Here is a 19,383-nt window from a genome sequence, read left to right as displayed (position 1 = left end):
TATATAACCACTCACTGAGTTAGTAGTACTGTTATAATATTGTATATAAATATTACAAAAATACAATATTGTTTATTGGGACCCATGTGTTAGCATATAATGCTTATTCTTATTTTTTTATCCGCCAAATATTTTTTTGGGATAAACGCAATATATTTAGAAAAAAAATTGAATACAATTGGTAGAAGATGGTACAAATGAATGATTTGCCTCTACTCTTATCTTGCCTTTCTGAGCAGCTATGTACACAGTCTTTGCAAACTGGAACATGGTTCTAGCCTCTAGAGGCATGATTCATAATAGTACACGGTCTTTGCGCTACAAGAATAAATTTGCAAAATTGCTTTTAATCCTTAACTGATCTGATGTACTTCATCATCAATTATATCTGTCCTATTATAAAAATATATTTCACTGTTTTGTGAAGAATTATATAAAAAATAATTAGAATTAAAAATTTTATAAATATTCAACTTATTTTTTTTTTCATCAATCATGATTTTAATACGATAGTTTCTGAAGAACAATGTATTTAAATAAATTAATAAGATTAAATTTAAAAATTAATAATTAAACTAATTATGTGGACATATAATTTAGGATATGAAAAATTTGTAGAAGTGGACACTGAGAGAGTATATAATATATATATATATATTAGTATATGTTTGCTAAGTTTGTAATTAGTTTTTAAAATCTAAGGAATGTTTGACGATAATTATCTAATTGATAGTGTCTGTATTAGTGACATGCATAGTTTATTGTTAATTATTATACTGCTACACTATTTAATATTATTAAACAATGTAATATATTATTAACTATTATGACATATTGTCTATAACTACCACTATAGAATATTTTAAAAAAATTTTATATTTTTTTTAAGATGTTCATAGATGTCAAATCTCCCATCTCATCTCTTGTGTATATGTATATATAAACATTATATAGTCATATATATATATATAATGGAAAGTAAATAAATACTGTAGTTGTAGTGGCACAGTAGTGATTGATGATAAAAACAGTGGATGCGCCTGTTTCCAAGGCAAGGCAGGAAAGCAGGCGAGATGAACGGTCCACACGTGTGGACGGCTGCCTCACCATGATTGCTTAGTGCTAACCCCGAGGCAAAACATGTCTCTCTTGTTTTATATCAATATTATCTATTTAAATATGGCCATTTATGTTTTCATATTCGTCTTCAACTTAAGACCTCTACTTTTGTTTTTTATGTTGGGTTATATAAATCCGTCTCTATATATATAAAATATATCTACTGTGTTGAAATATGTTCAATATGTTAGTTAATATATATATATATATATATTTTAAACTATTCACAGTAAAACCAAGGGTAAGATATTGATATATATATATTGATATTTGAAATTTCTATACGAACACATAGTGTGGGGTTTATTTATTTATTTAAATTGATCACAAAATGGGTGAGTATTTAAAAATTATATAAAAAATAAATATTTTTTTACCTACACAAAAATTTGAACTTAAAACCACATCTATTTTTTTAACTAACTGATAAATTTTATACCTTAATGCTAGTGCTGCCATTTTATAATGGCATCAAATATTAATTCTTAGGTCTTGTTAGATTGACTTTTTAAAATTGTATATATTTTTTTTATTCGTTTTATCAATCGTTGTTGATGACAAATAAGAACTTGGGTTAAGGAATTTTTTTTATATAAATGATTGGGATAGAAAATTTTTAATATAGGCTATATTTTTAATACTATTTTTTTTTATTTTCACATTTAGTTATTTTGAAAGTGGCACATATATTGAATTCGTGGTTTTTTTGCGGCTCCTGCCTCCCAGGTAAAAATTGATGAGTATATTTTTATCAAAAATGAGAAATGCTATTTGCAACTAGTAGTTTTTAGATGATGTATTTTTCTTTCTTAACCCATGGTTCATAAACTTTTTTTAAATATATATATATATATATATTAATTAAAATTTGATTTAATTAATGTACATAAATAGTAAAAATTCATGTGGAAATATATTTATTTAAATAATTATTTCTAAAAAAAACCATCAAAAGTTGCAAGATATTTAGTTTAAGGAGTAATATTTATCTCCCACCTAAATGCAGTGAACAGGATTTTTATTATTTTTCAATTTATTTATTTATTTATTTTATATTCAGAGACCTAATGTTTTGGCATCAGAATTAAAATTAATTAATCAACAGTTCAAGAACCAATCGTAGACCTTCTCCTTTTATATATACATACATCTATATATATATATATATAGATGTAGATATATCTATAGAGGGGACAATAAGGAAGAAGTTTGTTTGGCTGTTCTTCATTTCATTCCTGGGTTTTGAGGAGAGGGAAAGGGATGGAAACAGTGAAGTCAAGGTTCAAGAGAGTGTGTGTGTTTTGTGGGAGTAGCAGTGGCAAGAGGACCTGCTACAAAGATGCTGCTACTGAGCTTGGAAAAGAGTTGGTAATGAAAGACATCCATTTGTTCTTTCCTTTTCTTTTTTTTTTCTTAGTTTAAGTTTTATCTACTTCTTTTGAGTATCTAAGTAAAGGAAAATGGTTGGCAGGTTGCTAGAAAGGTAGACTTGGTTTATGGTGGTGGGAGTGTAGGATTGATGGGTCTTGTATCTGAAGCTGTTCATCAAGGAGGTGGCCATGTTCTTGGGTAAATATTACAATAATATGCATAGCTATTAATTTGATTTATATAAAGTTTGTATCTTTCTTCATCTTTGCTTACCTTTTACCTCTGTGTTCTTTTGTTTTTTCTCAGAATCATTCCAAAAACTCTAATGAACAAAGAGGTATATATATATATATATATATTTATATGTATGTATATGAAGTTAGTTTGGTTTTGGCATACATTTCATTTTCCCCTTGCAATCTTTGAGAATGTTTGTGACTTTGTGAAGATAACTGGAGAAACAGTGGGAGAAGTGAAGGCAGTGTCAAGCATGCACCAGAGAAAGGCTGAGATGGCAAGCCATTCAGATGCATTCATTGCTCTTCCTGGTTTTCCTTCTATCTTTGTTTCTTGTTATTGTCCTTTGGTTTCAATGAGAGTTTGAAGTCATGCATGGTGGGTTTTTAATTATTAGGTGGGTATGGGACACTGGAAGAGCTCCTTGAAGTGATTACCTGGGCTCAACTAGGCATTCACAACAAGCCAGTAAGGAACAAATTAAATCCATGGCTTTAAGGACATACAAAAATGTCGCATTTTCACTAGTTTATAAAACATTAAACTTTTATTTGATCTGAATGGCAGGTGGGATTGCTTAATGTGGAAGGGTATTACAACTCTTTGCTAGCTTTCATTGACAAAGCAGTGGAGGATGGCTTCATCCAGCCATTTCAGCGCCAGATCATTGTATCAGCTCCCACTGCCAAAGACTTAGTCCAGAAACTTGAGGTTTTTTAACTTAAATTCCACAAAACAAGCAGAAAAAGCCAAACATTTGGATCATTTTCAAAGCATCTTATTATTCTTCTTCTCTTTGTTTTCTTTTTCTCTAAACAGGAGTACGTGCCTGTGCAGGATGCTGTGGTGGCCAAACTATGTTGGGAAATGGAGCAGGTTGGTTATAATTCATCACTGCATTCTGAGATTTCAAGATAGTACATGAAAACAAGGAGTGAAAAAAACTGGTTGTTTTTATTTTGGTGAATACTAACTTGTATGCAGAAACAGTGGCACTTTAGTAGTAGCACTGGTGGTAGTACTTATATATGCTTGTTTCTGGATCAATACATCAGCTTTTTCTTTTGTTTTTTTGTTACTTTCTTTCTCTCAAAGGCAAGCATGCATGCTCAAAAGAGTGTTTTTCTGTGGTGCTTATGTTCTTTTCTTGTCTTCTTTTTATCCTTACTGGTTATTGGAAAGACTGGATGGTAATGAGTTTGCAGAAATAATGATGATGTTCTAAAGGAAATCATGGTTTGCAGACAACCTTTGGATAAAACCTGTTGATCTCTCTCATGTTCCTTCTCATCTTCCCTCTTTATATATATATATATATATATACTCTATTGTTTGTGTTGGTTTTGAATGTTATAGTGGGGTATCTGTGAGTGTTTTCTTTTGACTGAGTTCTATGAAACTATTTATCTGCATTTCTCTTGATTTGTTACAGAGAAATAAATGATATGGTACATTTTTCTGCTGTAATAGATAGTGTTACAGTGGTAGGTGGTAAAGAAGGTTTGGTTTTGATTCATGTTAAAGACCTTACTGAGCACAACATATATATATTATATAGAGATGTTAATCTTAAGATGTATGTTGTTGTCTAGTGGATAACTGGTTTTGCAAGCATTGGCACTGTGCTACTGTTTTTTGTTCTCTGCACAAGTTTGGCTTTATCTTATGCCAAAAATGGTGAGGCATAAAAAGAACATTGGGGGAAGCCCTTCAGTATATGAGTATACATATATAATTAAAAAAAGAATAGGAGAACTAATCAATTCCTTGTCTTTTAATAAATAGAAGACTTGAGGATATAGTTCTTACAAAAGAAAAATTAATTAGTATCCTAGGTTTCCTATTCCCATCATTTGCTACTTCTCTGGCCATAAATGTGGTTCTACTTGTATATTAGTAGTACTCTTTGCATAAATGAAGTTTGAATGTGTATGTTTGGTGGCAAAGATTGAATTCAATTTTTGCATGTAAATGTCAGTAGTGCTCATAAATGAAGTTATTACAACACTCTTTGGTTTATTATTATTATTATTATTATTTTATTTTTTATATAAAGTGGACAAGGAACTCCTGTCTATGCATGGTTTATGATTTTTTTTTTTAACAAAGTAGATAAATAACTCAATCTACAACTCAATCTAGCCAAGGCAGTGAGAGAGTTAATCTCTTAAAAAAAAGAACTTATTATTTTTCTGGTGCAAAAAATAAGTTCTTTTGAGTTTGAGAATTAATTTTTTAATATATTATATAAATTCTATGTTTGCCACTAACATACAATATTGACATTGTATTTTAGACACAAATATGATGTTGGTGAGAGAGATTTACACGTTTTTTTTGTTACAAGACAATTCAATTATTCTATTAATTTTTTTTAATCATATCCGGAATAAAATTCAATCAATTGAGGTTTAATATTGAAAGAATATTACAATAGATTAGACATTGGTTAAGTGCAAAGCCATACAAACAGCTAAATAATTATAGTTAAAGTTTTATTAGCAATATAACCTGTTTGGCCTAAACCTATTTTATTTTCATTCATTTCCTTATAATAATCCATATTAATAAAAGCATAATACTTTTTTTAATATATTCCTTTTTTCTTTAATAATTATTAAAATTTTATATAAATTTTAATAACTAGTAGTTATATTGAGATAAATATGAATTCATCCATTTCTTTTAAATATTTTCAATTACATTTCTCAATTTAATGATTAAAATACAGATTATTATTATTATTATTATTATTATTATTATTATTATAAATAAATTGTAATTGAACCACGAGTCTCAGAAGAGTTATATACTTACCATCCATCTACTACAAATAAAAATCTGATCTTAAAAAAAAATTATATGGAATAGGTAATCTTATATGTAACAATTAATTTATAATTTTATTAAAGAATTTATTATGTATATATATAGTAGAGTGCAAAACCCTCTAAGTTTGTAATATTGCACACCCACGTTAGTAGTTTCGCGATCCCCAAAACCCCTTCATTTTAAACTCCTATGTTTTCAAACCCCCAAAACATGTATACGGATGTTAGCTTGAATTGATTTTCAAATTTTATGGATGAAAATGGCCTTGCGTAGGGAGTGGGCGTGCGTGCTGAGTGAGTTTCCGTGATATATGAGAGGAAGTGGGTGGGGGTGGTTTCTTGTTCACTTGTTTTCTCGACTCGCGTCTTGACTGCAGTTTCGAGAAGTTGTCTCCGAAGTTGTACCCTACGGTAGAGCCCTACATGATGGTCTTGAGGTCCGCTCACGGTAGCTCGAGAGGAGAAGTCCGTGCGCCAAGTGGTTGGAGATTTCATCGGTTTGCGATCTACAGGTATTGAGTATGGTTTTATGGTAACTATTACAGTATAAATAAAGATTTTTCGGTTCGTTTTGTGCTCCACTAGTTTTTGTTGGAAGATATTGGAAAGTCTGCTGAGATTTCTCGGTGTTTTTGTTAGTCTGCCGAGCAGTTTCGCGGTTAGGGTTTTGTGTTGTTTTCGCGGCTTTTCGATACCTGTGTAAACTATCGCGAAATAGTCGTTATTATGATTTTGTGTAATATTTACCAATGTGCACGTTTCCACTTTTTCATTTGATATATGGTTCAGTGATTTCTGAAATGAGGTTTCACGTTTAAGAAATGAGATGTTCTGAGTGCATATTTTGTTGTTGTCTACATTTAGATGTATGTTGTCTACGTTTAATAAGCGAGTTCTCTGTTTAACGATTCGGTATCTCTGTTGTTTAAGAGCTGAGGAGTTACTGGTTTAAAATCTTATATTTTCCGCGCAAACATTTGTATCGTCTTTGCGTGTTCAGATGTGTGTTGTTGTTATCATGTGGCTTGCTTGTACTATGGCGGTCGGAAAACCCCTAGTTAATGGGCGTGCTTTGTTGTGCGCGTGTGGTAGAACCTTAGGCGAATTGAGAAGATAACGAGCCCCTACGTACCTTTGCAGGAGATCATGTCCAAGAAGAACTGCGTTTGCGGCGTGCTGAAATCTGGAAGCTGTATACGAGAAGGACCGCTTCTTGATTCTCTCTCTATGCAAAATCACCGATGACGCGCGATAAATTCGAGGATCGAGGAAAGGCTGCTGAGTTTCGAGCCTAGAGGGATGTGGTCACTCGTTCTTGGTCTTCGTTCGCGATGAGCGGCCGCCCGATTGTGTTTCGGAGGAAGAAAACCCCGCTTAAGCGTTGAGGGAGGTATTTATCAAAACCTACGAGAGACACCTTTGAGACTCCCATCAGAGCACTCTTACGCTGACTTGTTCGGCGAGAGGGGAGAAGATAATTTTGTCGAACTCCGGTGGTGTATCTCGCCGAATACGATCCTCTTCCAAATACATCATGCTCGATTCGGCCCGGATGGAATTGATTGCTGTTGATGATTCTACCATACTGAGCGTCGTGCGTGGGCGCGAGCGAGCAAGTGGTGATGGAGGATATTCGAGGCGGTGAGCTCGAGTGCACAGATAGATCTTGTGGGAAGAAGAAGGCGAACACGGGATATATTAAGGGGTGCTCAGTTTCGCTTAGCGCATGGTTTTATGAAATGTTTGGCCAGGGACGGAAAGAAAGTCGTTGTGACAAGATCAGGATGCTTGTGCTCACGGTGAAAGTAGTTACGGAAAGGCAAGCGGCCGGTAGAAAGCTTGACTTATCGTCCAGCTCGAAGGAAGGAAGAGGTAATAAATCTCATGGGACTGATGTTTAGCGAGAGTCTTTAATGTTCGACGTTTTATTTAGCGTTTGACTTTATTATTCTACGAGTTTAAAAATTTATTCCATAAAAGGTTTAAATATTTTGTTCTCCCGTTTAAATATATTCTATAATGTTTAATATATATACTTCATGTTCAAATATAGTTGTTATAGTTTTAAAACTGAATGATTTCGCTAAAAGTGTTTGGTTTACATACTAGATTTCTGAAATTTGGTTCCAGTGAGATCTTTGAAGAAGATATGTTGTGGGGCTGAGCGAGCGGATGTCTGCTGTTATCTCGGAACCGCTTGCTCGAAGGTAGGATGAGAGGGCGGCCTGTCGTCTGCCGCTGCTGCAGCGCCCGTTCTCCTCTTCGGCACAGCAGCGTCTGCGTTCCTCGGCGGCGGAAAGCGCACTACCACGCGGATTACAGCGGCCCTACGCGACCAGCCAGCGGCAGTCCCCAGATTGTGAGCGGCCCAGGCGGCGCGGCCTGCCCGGCGGCGTTGGCGAAGATATACGCTTGCTGACTCTCTTATCACGGGCGTGCGGATATTGGCGACGAGAGTTTCCTCGGCATCCGTGCTACCGATGTTGGTAGTCGAAGGACGTTAGCGGTCGATCACTAGTTTCGCCGTCGAAAATGAAGCACGGGACGAATGGCGTGGTTGATGGCGGCAGCGGCGTCATCGCCAGGTGGGCGTTCAAAGATGACCACATTCGAGAGACTTGCCAGCGAGGAGAACAATCTTGCCTCTGTCTCGCGCCGGTGGCGATGAAACAACAACACCATCGGCGGCTAATGTTTATTCAATGAGTATATCGGCGGGTTGATGGCATGTGCGTAGCCCGGTGGAGGACATGCGTAAGATGATGTGGCCCAGATTCTTGCAGTTGAGAGAAGATCATTTACTCTCTTGTTAATTAAATCGTGACCCGTAGAGGCAGGGTACAGGAAGTCGGCGTCAAAGATGGACAATCCTGAAAAACGAGAACAAGTGAAGGATGTGTCTCCGGGTTGATGCTTTATTCTTGAAGTAGCCGCGGTTGAGAAGATGGTTGAATCTTTATGACAGTAGTGGCGGAAGTGGCCGTGATCTTTGCATCGAAGCGAACCACAATCCTGTGAGAAGAAGCGTGTAAGGGTAATACATTTGTTGATGTTGTCGTCGTCCTCGCCAGCTTGACAACGATCCAACAACAACAACCGTGGGGATGTGTCTGCGGTTGATCTTGTCGGCAAATGAATATCCGATATCGAGCGGACCGCAATTCTAACAGCGAAAGCGACCATGTAAGGATGTGCGGTTGATGTTATGCGCCCGTCGTCCAGCGTCCAGTCGGATAAATCCCACAACAACTATGTAAGGATGTGTCTGCGGTTGATGTCGGCGGTGTCCCGCGTGAAAGAAGATGCTGCTTTGGTCTTCGGGTGCCGGTGACTCGGCAACGGTGCCGTGAAGACCGAAATCGGCGGCGAGAGAGATGGTCGAGGCCAATCAGCAATTGGACCGGACCTCTGGAAAGTCTTTATTCAGAAGATGAAAAAATGGGTTGGCGGTCGGCGTGTAACATCCTGGCTTGATAGTTGATGAGGATCTTCCTCAGTACTTGCGTATAGACGAGTAAGTTTAAAGTTTTTATGATTGTGTTTAAATGTTTATATCATCATTTAATTTATCATTTAACGTTTAATTATTTATAATATCATATGAAATTGATAATATCATTTAAATATTTACAATATGGTCTAATATATACATTATCATTAACCCGACAACGTGTGGAAGAATGGCCTCTCCGGCACCCTGTACAAACTACACACCTATTTGAGGGGAAGGAGATGAGTCATAGATGATGTGATGAACGCTTTTCGTATCCCATACAAAATTCGTTAGCAAAAGTGCCGTATCCTTCACAAAAGTCTTGTGTCAATCGCACGGCCATTGGTGTTGTTTATGTGTCAAAGCGAGACGGCACATGAAACCCTTAACTATGATCGGAATCACAAAATGCGCAACATGAAGTTCAAATTGTCATCCTCACGATAATCATGAATAGCCCTTCCATGTCCTCGTCCTTGATAATGATAAACAAGAGCCACAGGCATTATTCTTCGCGTGCGAGAGCGCGAGAAAGATGCGCTGGATATGGTAAGGTTCTTTAATAAAATTATGTCCGGTTAATAGTATTTGGTATTTGATCGGTATTCTAATCTCAACTTTGCGCATAATATTTAATGACGAGGTCTATTACGACATTTGTGTCGATATGGAGTTCGGCGTGTCGGCGACCACTTCAAAAGTTCCACTAGCGATTGCCTGACATGAAAACCCCACGCGCCCGAAAACAAGGAAAGCGCCGATCACAGCGGCGTCTATGTGTAACATGCGGTTTGCCATTACTGCAGAAGCTACGGATTCATGGCGAGCGGAGCGTCTCACCTGCGCGAGATTAAAGCATGTTTCCGCGCAGATACTTAGGAGGGAGGCACGTCCGTGAGATACAGATGTCGTACGTCGACGTGGTTAAATTTTGTTTCGAAGAGCGATGTGACTTGTATATGTCAATGTCAATTTTATTTTCGAATGTAAAGTAGGACAAATTCAATTCATTGTTTTTGTTTTCGAAGAACATGACTTGTATATATTAATGTAAATTTGGTTTGTTTTCAATTGTAAAGGTGTTAAATTCCATTCAATTTCATTTCATCTGTTTGATTTATAAGTGTCATTGTCTACATTTTCAGTTTAATTGTTTAAATTTACCATCTACCGCTTGGAGTAAATATCGCTTTGAAATATTTAAAATTACGCTTCCGTTTAAATTAATACTCATCTCTGTTAAATAAACGATAACACTCAGAAGAATAAGAGTTTAAATAGAAAAGTTGCCACAATGACTAGATTGTTTCTTTTTAGAAGTCAGCCATTTACAAATGCCCACCAACTACGTTTCATTACAAGATTCATGATCATGATCGGATCCACTAGCGTGGCTGCAAGCCGTAACTCATGGACATCGAAACGCATGACTGATCCTCTTTTTCGTCTAGGACCGCCAGGCTGCCTTCTTGTCACAGGAGGTCTCAAATGAAGTTCACGATCGTCAAGGCTTATCATTGTCGGTACGAATATAGCTTCTTTATACGCGACTTGTAAATTGCTCGACGTGAAGTAGCCAGACAAATCTCGATGAACGCTGAGCGTCTGTTCAGCATTATTGCAGTGCAACGTTGTTTGCAAGGGATACCATAAACTTGCCACTTCGACACTGAACAAGTTCTGGGTTGTAGAGATCTACGTAGTTCGTCAGACCGGGTCGTATCACTTAGAAATATCATCGTCGTACAACGACCAACACCTAAGATTTCGCTATCCTCGATAATTATCTCTACCTTCGAATGTATGTGTGGGCACATGTGAAAGCCTCCCATTTGTTGCCGCTCACTTGCGTATAACATGGCGATCAACTTGAACCCGCAAATAAGGTTAAACAAAGACTATGATGGTTAAATAATTGCAAACTTGTTTAAACTGAGATGGTAAATATTTAAACGATTAAATTAATATTTCAAAGAGCAATTTTTAATTAAACAAATATTGAAATGTTTTAAAGGGTAACACTAAATGTTAAGCAAAGTCAACATTCGCAGACTCTTATGGAGTCGACCATTTTCGCCACCGGTAAATGACCCGAGCTTCTTTGATCAGCGTCTGAACGACTCGTGACATTTGAATACATCTCACCCCCAACGATCACTCGACGTATAATTCAACCAATGTGATATATCCCGATTTATTAATCAACCCAAATGATGGCTTCGTGATGATGTCGCGTTCATTCATCACGGTATCATCGACTCTTTAGCCGCTGGACGCCCACACAACGCGAAAAGCATATAGACTCAAAGACTCCTCCTCAATCGCCTTCCCCAAGTCCGGACATTGGCTTTCATAAAATTGGCCTCCAAAATGTCGAAGACAAGGATGCATCGTACTAAGAAGGGAAGACTCTAATTGCTGCTCAAAAGGCCCTCGGACTCATCCGACACGTAAGGTAATTATATCATTATAATCTCCTTCCTCGTATAAAGCATCACCTAACTTGGATATGAACCAAGTCCGATTGGCGTCGGTCTCGTTGTCGACTATACCAAAGGCGACGTAGAAAAAACCATTATTTCCACCTTTTCCTATGGCACCCAGTAGTGCATCCCTCGGTATACTTTCCAAGGAGGCGGTACCATCGAGAAACAAAGCAGCCGCCATCGCGAAGCCCTCGCTGAATCCTACAATACACGTGCATGAAAAGAAAAAGAATGCACGCTTAAAACGATCACCGCCTCTTTTCCACGATCATAATGTCGACGGGTTTGTCTTAGCCACCTTATCCACATACCAAAGCAACAAGTCATAGCCGGAGACGCCACCGCCACGAGAACCACCCGGCATGCTCTTTTCCCAACCAAGCTTGCTTGTATGGTATGTGGACACCATGTTCCCGCAACATATCCTTCTGAATGTCGTGGCCTCGTATAGGGCCGATCCTTGAGCTTTCCGAATCACTCGTGGCGCTTACCCATTTTTTGGACGCTTTCGATGTAAGCGAACCTATTCCACCACCGCAAGTGCTGCGACGGTCGATTGTCTTGATTTTGAAAGTATTTTTATTATACTCTTTGACGCATGAAGGCGCCTAATGACAACCATCGAGTAGCGCATCCCACGACCAAATCCGATGTTTTTTCGCTCTTTTATGAATTTGAAGTCAAAAATTCCGCTTGATTGCTAAAATTTTGAAGCACGCCTTGAAAATGTCTGAACACCGTCAAAACGTTGTCCGATATCGAACGACATCACTTCAGGGTCACCATGGGGTTGAACGAGAGCGCTCGCAGAATCAATTCTCGCCGACGCCCGCTTAAATGAAAAAGATCAATATGTTAAGCAGAGAATAGACTGTGTAAGTGATAAAGTAAATATTTAAATGTTAAATTAAATAGTTAAACAGTGAACAATTAACTTAAACGAATAGTACAAGATTTTAACCAGTGACTGACATACTTAAACAATAATGAACATATACAACTGGATCAAATAAAAGAGAAGGAACTTACAAACGAGTAAAAACTCGCTTTTCATTAGGATTCGACAACGACACATCTGTCCGCTCTCGACGCAGAAGATCAACTACAGACAAGATTTGAAGATGGAGCTGCATCGCTGATCATCATCCGACCGGAAGTCAACATCGCTTTTCTATTAGACAAACCGCTTTTATATCCATCGGGTGTGATAAACTTCATCCTGACAAGGGAAACTTCGAGACCCCATCGCTCACATATCTCAGCTAACACCAACTCCCAAGAAGTCTGAGCCATGAACATTAGCACTCTTCCCTCCCGTCAGATCTAGCAATACCACAAAAACTCTCCATAATATACTGCCGAAAAACCAAATTGTACAAACCAAATGAAAATAAGAACAAGAAGAAGAAGAAGAAGAAGAAGAAGAAGAAGAAGAAGAAGAAGATGTAAAGAATAAACAACAATCAGAAAGGCAAACAAAAAAGTGCACAGATTGTATGACAGAGGTTAGACTAGACGTGATGTGATCGGGCGGTATTTTTCCTCCATCCTAAGGGCAAAAAGAAATATATGTCACCGCCGTGAGGAAGCTATATTGTCATCGTCGAATGAAAGTTCTCATCTTATCATGAGTCTCTGCTTTAAACGTCTAGCTTTTTATGTTTAAACCGATACATATAGTGTTTAAAATAACTGTTAATCTGTTTAAATAAATTCTATATCATTTAAATAATATGTAAAACCGCTTTAAATATAGTGATTTAACTATTTTAAAATATATGTTATTGCTTTAAATCAATGCTTTCACCGACATCGCATGAAGATGGGTACCTCCCTAGGTCACCGTTTAAAACATCTTTACGTATTTGCTTAAACACCGTTGTCATTGTTTAAAGAGTAAATCGATTATTGTTTAACTTTTTGTTTTGTTTACAATGCCTTTTTTTGTTTCTCAAATTGTTTTTACTATGTCTCTGTTTAAATTTCACAAGTTATCACAAGTTATCACAAGTCGACACTCAAATAAGTTGTTTTGTTTAAAAAAATTTAAACGCTTATAATGGAGAATCGATTAACATCGTAAGTTTCACACTCAAATAAGCTTGTTTCATATAAAATAAAAACATTTACAACATTTAGAACGTCTTCTGACCTTGACACTCGCGAGTCGACCCTCGCTCGCTCTATTAAGATTTCGGGTTTCGACTCACCAAGTATCCGTGATATTCGAATGCTCACTACGGTCGCAGATAACATGCACATCAACTTAAACCTCGCATAACGAGAACGCAACACATTAAAAAAAGGTTAAGCAAACACATTCATAAAAACGTCTATTAATTAATGCGCCATGGTCCGACTTAAGCCGAAGATCCCCGAGAGTTAAACACGTAAAGTAATATTTGTCAGAACCGACTAAAGGTTCTTAAACGGTAAGAACAATTTCAGTGATAAATATCAACTCTGTCTTTAAAGGATGTTTCACGATCTTCCTCCTTTAGAGAATCCTCCGCAATCACGTAATAAGTGAAAAAAATTTCTTTTCTTACCCAAGTCGAAAATGCCTCGCTTAATTGCTCGCCCTGTCCATCCATCACGGAGAATCCTCTCGCGATTCGTGCAATTATGCCGGAATTTTCGACTGGGCAAGAAAAAGATAGTTTAACTTGTCACGTGATTACGACTCGATCGATTCTCAAGACTGAGGAGGATCATGAGACATCCTTTAAGATAGAGTTGATATTCGAATTTTTCGTCCGACTCAAGAAATATCATCACAAGAAGCTGATGAGGAGGAGGGAAGAGGAGGAGGAGGAGGAGGATGAGGACGACGAGGAGTGGTTGTCCACGGGAAGGGTTCTTCCTCGCCATTTATGGTGTCAAGTCCACAGCGTGTCGACGCTCATATCCGAGAAAAAATAAAACGACATAATGGACCGAGATCGACCGATCACACAGAACGGGTGTTCGGATATTTATGTTACGCTGCATAAGAATTAACGCCGCCATTAATTCTTATTCACTCGGATACCATCAACCTCGCCACCCTACGACCGCCACCGCCAACACTTCGCTCAAACGAAAAAGATCAATATTTTACGCAGAGACTTTTGAGAATTTACACGCTAATATGAATAGTTAAATAGTTAAAGATAAATTTAAACCGAGACTGACAATTATTAAACAAATTTGTAATATATTTTAAAATCGTATAATAGCAAAGAGTTAAACAATATTTAAAAATATACAACTAGATAACCATAAACAAGAAGAACTACCATAAACGAGAAGAACTTTACAACTGAAATGAACTCGTCTGTGAGGATTCGACAATGGCACATCGTCTGCTCCTCGACAACAAGATCGACTACTACTCATTTGAAGATGGAGCGCACTTGACCAAATCCGACTGAAATCAACTTCATTTTCTATCGGAGAAACCGATTTATATATTTCGTGTATGATAAACTTCACCTGCACTCGCTTTCCCGAAACAGATTTACATCTACTATTACCACAAAAACCCTCCATAATAAACACCCAGAATCGGTCAAAATGATAAGTAATCTAAGAGATTCTCATCAGACACTGAAACCCGACAGAATCGAAGTCTAACAAACCAAATCGAGGAGAAACGAGAGAAGAACAAGATGTAATGCAACTTCTAGGCATTGTCTATCGAAACCAAGCTAGAAAGTCCCTCGAAAAGATCGGACACGATGCGATTTTTAGCTTTTTCCCACCATTTTCAGCGACAAAAATGGGATTTCACAACACTGATCCATTTCAGTCGAACGTTAGGGAGTAAAGGGCCATCGTCCGAGTGTGTAAAAGTAGGAGGGGATTTTTGGAAAGTTTTGAAAATTACGAGGGGTGAACAGTAATTTTCCCTAAAAAAAAATAAACTATCACTAGATAACAGATATATTCATCCACTACATAAATATATCCGGCAATTATACATAGTTGTAGGAAAACTCAACAAGGGCCAAACCACAGCCCAATACCTAAAAACTCAACATGGGCCGGCCCACAGCCGAACTCTGTTTTCAGTCCAATTCTCAAGCCTTGAACAAAACCCTAAACCCTACAATCACCAAGAGAGAGAGAGAGAGAGAGAGAGAGAGAGAGCTCCAGCTTCAGCTCCGGGTTGAAGAATGGGGAAGATCCCTCCTGCCTTCCGATCCACCAAGCTTCCCATCCCTCTCCTCCATCCACCTCCATCCTCTTCCTCCTCTCCTCCTTCTCCTCCTCTCCATCACTCCAAACCCCATCCCCCTTTCCCCAAATCCAGAAAGCCACAGCTACCCCGCACCTCCTCATCCCCTTCTCCATCTCCTCTCTTTTCCTGTCCTGATATCACCACTGCTCTCTCTCTTCTCTCCTCGCCTTCGCCTCCATCCCCTTCCTCCATCCTCCGCTCCTTCATCTCCTCCGGTGCCTCCCTCTCCTCCCTCCTTTCCCTCCTTCCTCACCTCCCCTCTGACCGCTCCACCACTGACATCGCTGTTCGATCTCTTCTCTCCTCCTCCCGCCTCGACGATGCTCTTTCTCTTGTTCGCCACCTCTCCTCCGATCTCTCCTCCTCTCCCGACCAATTCACCTTCAACTTCCTCATTCGCCACCTCTCCAAGTCCCGCCCCATCTCCTCTGTCTACTCCTTCATTGAAGAGATGCGCCTCCTTCCGTCTGGCCCTAAACCTAATGTCGTCACCTATACCATCCTTATTGACTCTGTCTGCCGCTCTGGCAACCTCCGCGAAGCCACCCGCTTGCTCTCCGTCCTCAAAGATTCTGGCTTTAAACCTGATTGCTATGTCTACAATGTCATCATGAAAGGGTACTGTATGCTTGATGCTTGCGGCGAGGTCATGGAGGTTTATAACAAGATGAAGGATGAGGGTGTTGAGCCTGATTTGGTCACCTATAATACTCTGATTTTTGGCCTGTCCAAGGCTGGGATGGTTGATCAGGCGAAGAAGATTTTGAATGTGATGACTGGGATGGGGCATTTTCCGGACGCTGTCACGTATACATCTTTGATGAATGGGATGTGCAGGAAAGGTGACGCCTTGGGAGCGTTGAGGCTTTTAGGGGAGATGGAGGAGAAGGGATGCAGTCCCAATGAATGTACTTACAATACTTTGCTTATCGGCTTATGTAAGGCTAAGTATTTGGATAAGGGCATGGTGTTGTACGGGGTGATGACTGCGGAAGGCATGAAGGTGGATTCGGCCGCTTATTCGACATTTGTCAGGGCGTTGTGCCGGGCCAATAGGGTTGCTGAGGCCTATGAGGTGTTTGATTATGCATTGGAAAGCAAGAGTCTGACAGAGGTCACTGCATACTCTGCTTTGGAAAGCTCTCTCAAGTGGCTCAAGAAAGGTCAGGCCTAAGTTGTAGAGCTTGATTAATTAGTTTTTATTACCACCTTTGTCTTTTTCATTTACTTGTTAGAAGAATGTATTGGGTTGTACATGAATATTGCCATGTATTTTGTTTCAATTGATAAGAAGAATGATTTTGACATGTTTTTCTGGTCAATTGCGCTGATATTCATGTTAGTTTTATGATTGACCTGTGCCTTGACTTGTTTCGAATGATCCCAATGTTGCAGATTTTTCTTTGAGTTTGTACTTTATTTGATTGTTTTCCTTGTGATGGCTTAGATGCTGTCTTCATTCCTTTTCTGCCAGCTTTTCTTAATGGTTCAAACTTTGGCCTAAGTAATCTGAAAACTAGATTGTGGGTTTCTTTTAATTGCGGTAACATCCGTTGCATGGAAACTCCCTAACTAATATGTGTAAGATGATTGAGAAGTATTGGAAGTTTGAATATGAGCTTGTCCATGTTCTGTGAATGCTCCAGTGTCATTTATTTTTGTGGAAAATATTGCTAACTATCCATTGTATTGGGTATTTGGGCTCTAGTTAATGCTAGATGTTTGCTAACTCTTACTAGGTTTATCATAAGCAACTTACTGGCTGTGCTTGGTAATTTTTTCGATTGACCCAAAAATTCAGATTGATTTAGTGCACAAAGCTGAATGGCTGTTGGGGGTAGAACCAAATGTAATTCTCCAAGGTCTATCACAATTAGTTGATCTCACATGAGTAGATGTTCTTTTGGTATTGGGAGCATTCTCTGTCTGTTCTCAATGCAAGTTCCGAAATGACTTTTTTTCTTCATAGATCTACATATTACCCTCCTGTTAATCCGCTTACTGCTCTTGGAAAATCAAGTTTGTCATAGATAAATAAATGATTACTTGGAAAGAGCATTTTAGCAAGTAGTCTTCAAAGTCTTATTTTATTTTATTTTATTATCTTAAATTTTATGTTATTGCAATAGTTGTTTTGCAATTTTTACTTCCATGGCCTTCCTTCTATTGTTAGTGATTTCATCATATCAAAGAGTGGTTATTCTATGTATTCCTCAAATATCTATTGCTTTTCAATTCAGTAAGAGGCAAATTCTACATGGGCTTTTATTGATTGATTCAGTTATGTTCCATAAAACACTACAAGCAACAATGCCTGGTGTCATTGGTTTGTAACTTCATTATTGCATCAAGCTTCAAATAATCAAATTTAATGGTAGAAGAATGTCTTGCCTTCATTTTTCTAAAAAACAATTAGAAATTTTATGATTCTGAGACTTGATTGTTGGTAACAATGTGGACTTTTCCTAGTAGCTGTTGGTGGGAACCTTTGAGAAGAGTTTTTTTTTTTTTAATTGTGCAATCTTCAAGGGAAGACAGATTTAAAATTTGTCTAGTTCCTGCTTCAGAGTTTCTTCCAACAGGTTTATCCATCCAACATTAGAATAAGTCACATTACTTTTGCACTCATTCTAAAAGAAAGCACACATTAGGACACATTGTACATGTTGATTCTTCTGTTTTCTTTCTATAATACTGTCAGATTGTTGGCCCACACATTATTTAGGCCAGGCTTCCAATACTTTTATTCAGACAAGGCCACAATGATGAGTTCTGATAATTAGATGGTCTGTTGGTGGAGCATTAGCATTGAGGGGCTGCAGGAGGCATATATATATATATATTGTTCCTATGCATCTTTTGGTACTGCTGATCATCTGGAGAGTCAATGCGGTTGTTCCTGATGCAACCTCTAGGTATTATGTTAATATGAAAGCAATTATTTGTTCTGAAATTGGCTGTCTGACCATTGCGAAACATTGCATTTAGATTGTGTATTTTGGTTGCCTTACAGATTAATGGCCAGCAGGATTGTCATTCATGCATAGTTCATAATTGAGAATGGAGATTGTAAAATGCAACTAATTATTAGGATTTGTCTTGTCAGGAACTCGAACTTATAAGGAGTGCTGCAAGAATAGCGAAGGCACCTAAGACCAGGATTCTGGTGGTTTTCTTTTCTTTGGTCAACTGCATCAGTTATTGCTATATAAGTAGAAGTATGTGATTGACAGTCTGACAATCTTCCTTTTACATTCAATTTTCATGCAGTTCAAAGTACAGCTGGAACAACTATAGCGAAAAATGGTGAGATACCTGAGCAGAGGTGCCATGCTGGGTCCACCAGCATGACCTTAAGATCTCATCCATTCGTTTACAGAGTTGAATAAGAGCTTTACAATCTGGAGGTGCATATTTCATCAGTATCAGTGTTGCCATCCTCTGGCAGTGCAGAATCTACTCAAATTGCATTGAGAGGGCTCAGAGATTTGTACAACAATATCAAGGATCTTCTACGCTTCCCAAGAAGCAGCCAATAAAGTTGTTCCCAACCTCAGCAAAAGAAATGGGCAGAAGAACTCGATGTGTCTTTCAGGTTAACGGATCTGTGTAATGCTGTGAGAG

At 38.0% G+C, this 19,383-nt stretch overlaps 2 protein-coding genes across 4 annotated transcripts; both read left to right on the top strand.

The window, feature by feature from the left end:
* The first annotated feature begins 2,326 nt into the window (after positions 1-2,326).
* On the top strand, positions 2,327-3,849 carry LOC120272016 (cytokinin riboside 5'-monophosphate phosphoribohydrolase LOG3-like). Of its 2 annotated transcripts, none has more exons than XM_039278720.1 (7): positions 2,327-2,487; positions 2,591-2,688; positions 2,797-2,827; positions 2,939-3,038; positions 3,125-3,195; positions 3,295-3,438; positions 3,565-3,849. In XM_039278720.1, the coding sequence occupies exons 1-7, from the start codon at positions 2,380-2,382 to the stop codon at positions 3,643-3,645; spliced, it is 633 nt and encodes a 210-aa protein (XP_039134654.1). In that variant the 5' UTR covers positions 2,327-2,379; the 3' UTR covers positions 3,646-3,849. The 2 variants fall into 2 exon arrangements, with proteins under 2 accessions (XP_039134654.1, XP_039134653.1); XM_039278719.1 differs by having other exon boundaries at positions 3,547-3,849.
* Positions 3,850-15,659: 11,810 nt separating this feature from the next.
* Positions 15,660-19,377, top strand: LOC120272014 (pentatricopeptide repeat-containing protein At2g17670). Of its 2 annotated transcripts, XM_039278718.1 has the most exons (3): positions 15,660-16,922; positions 18,866-18,925; positions 19,030-19,377. In XM_039278718.1, exons 1-2 carry the CDS (start codon positions 15,695-15,697, stop codon positions 18,910-18,912), a joined length of 1,275 nt encoding a protein of 424 aa, XP_039134652.1. In that variant the 5' UTR covers positions 15,660-15,694; the 3' UTR covers positions 18,913-18,925; positions 19,030-19,377. The 2 variants fall into 2 exon arrangements, with proteins under 2 accessions (XP_039134652.1, XP_039134651.1); XM_039278717.1 differs by lacking the exons at positions 18,866-18,925; positions 19,030-19,377 and adding an exon at positions 18,461-18,531.
* The last annotated feature ends 6 nt before the right edge of the window (positions 19,378-19,383 follow it).

The sequence above is a fragment of the Dioscorea cayenensis genome, chromosome 11 (assembly GCF_009730915.1).
Source record: "Dioscorea cayenensis subsp. rotundata cultivar TDr96_F1 chromosome 11, TDr96_F1_v2_PseudoChromosome.rev07_lg8_w22 25.fasta, whole genome shotgun sequence".
Lineage (NCBI taxonomy): Eukaryota > Viridiplantae > Streptophyta > Magnoliopsida > Dioscoreales > Dioscoreaceae > Dioscorea > Dioscorea cayenensis.
The sequence above is the reverse complement of the archived record's forward strand: the minus strand, read 5'-3'. Positions and strand labels throughout refer to the sequence as shown.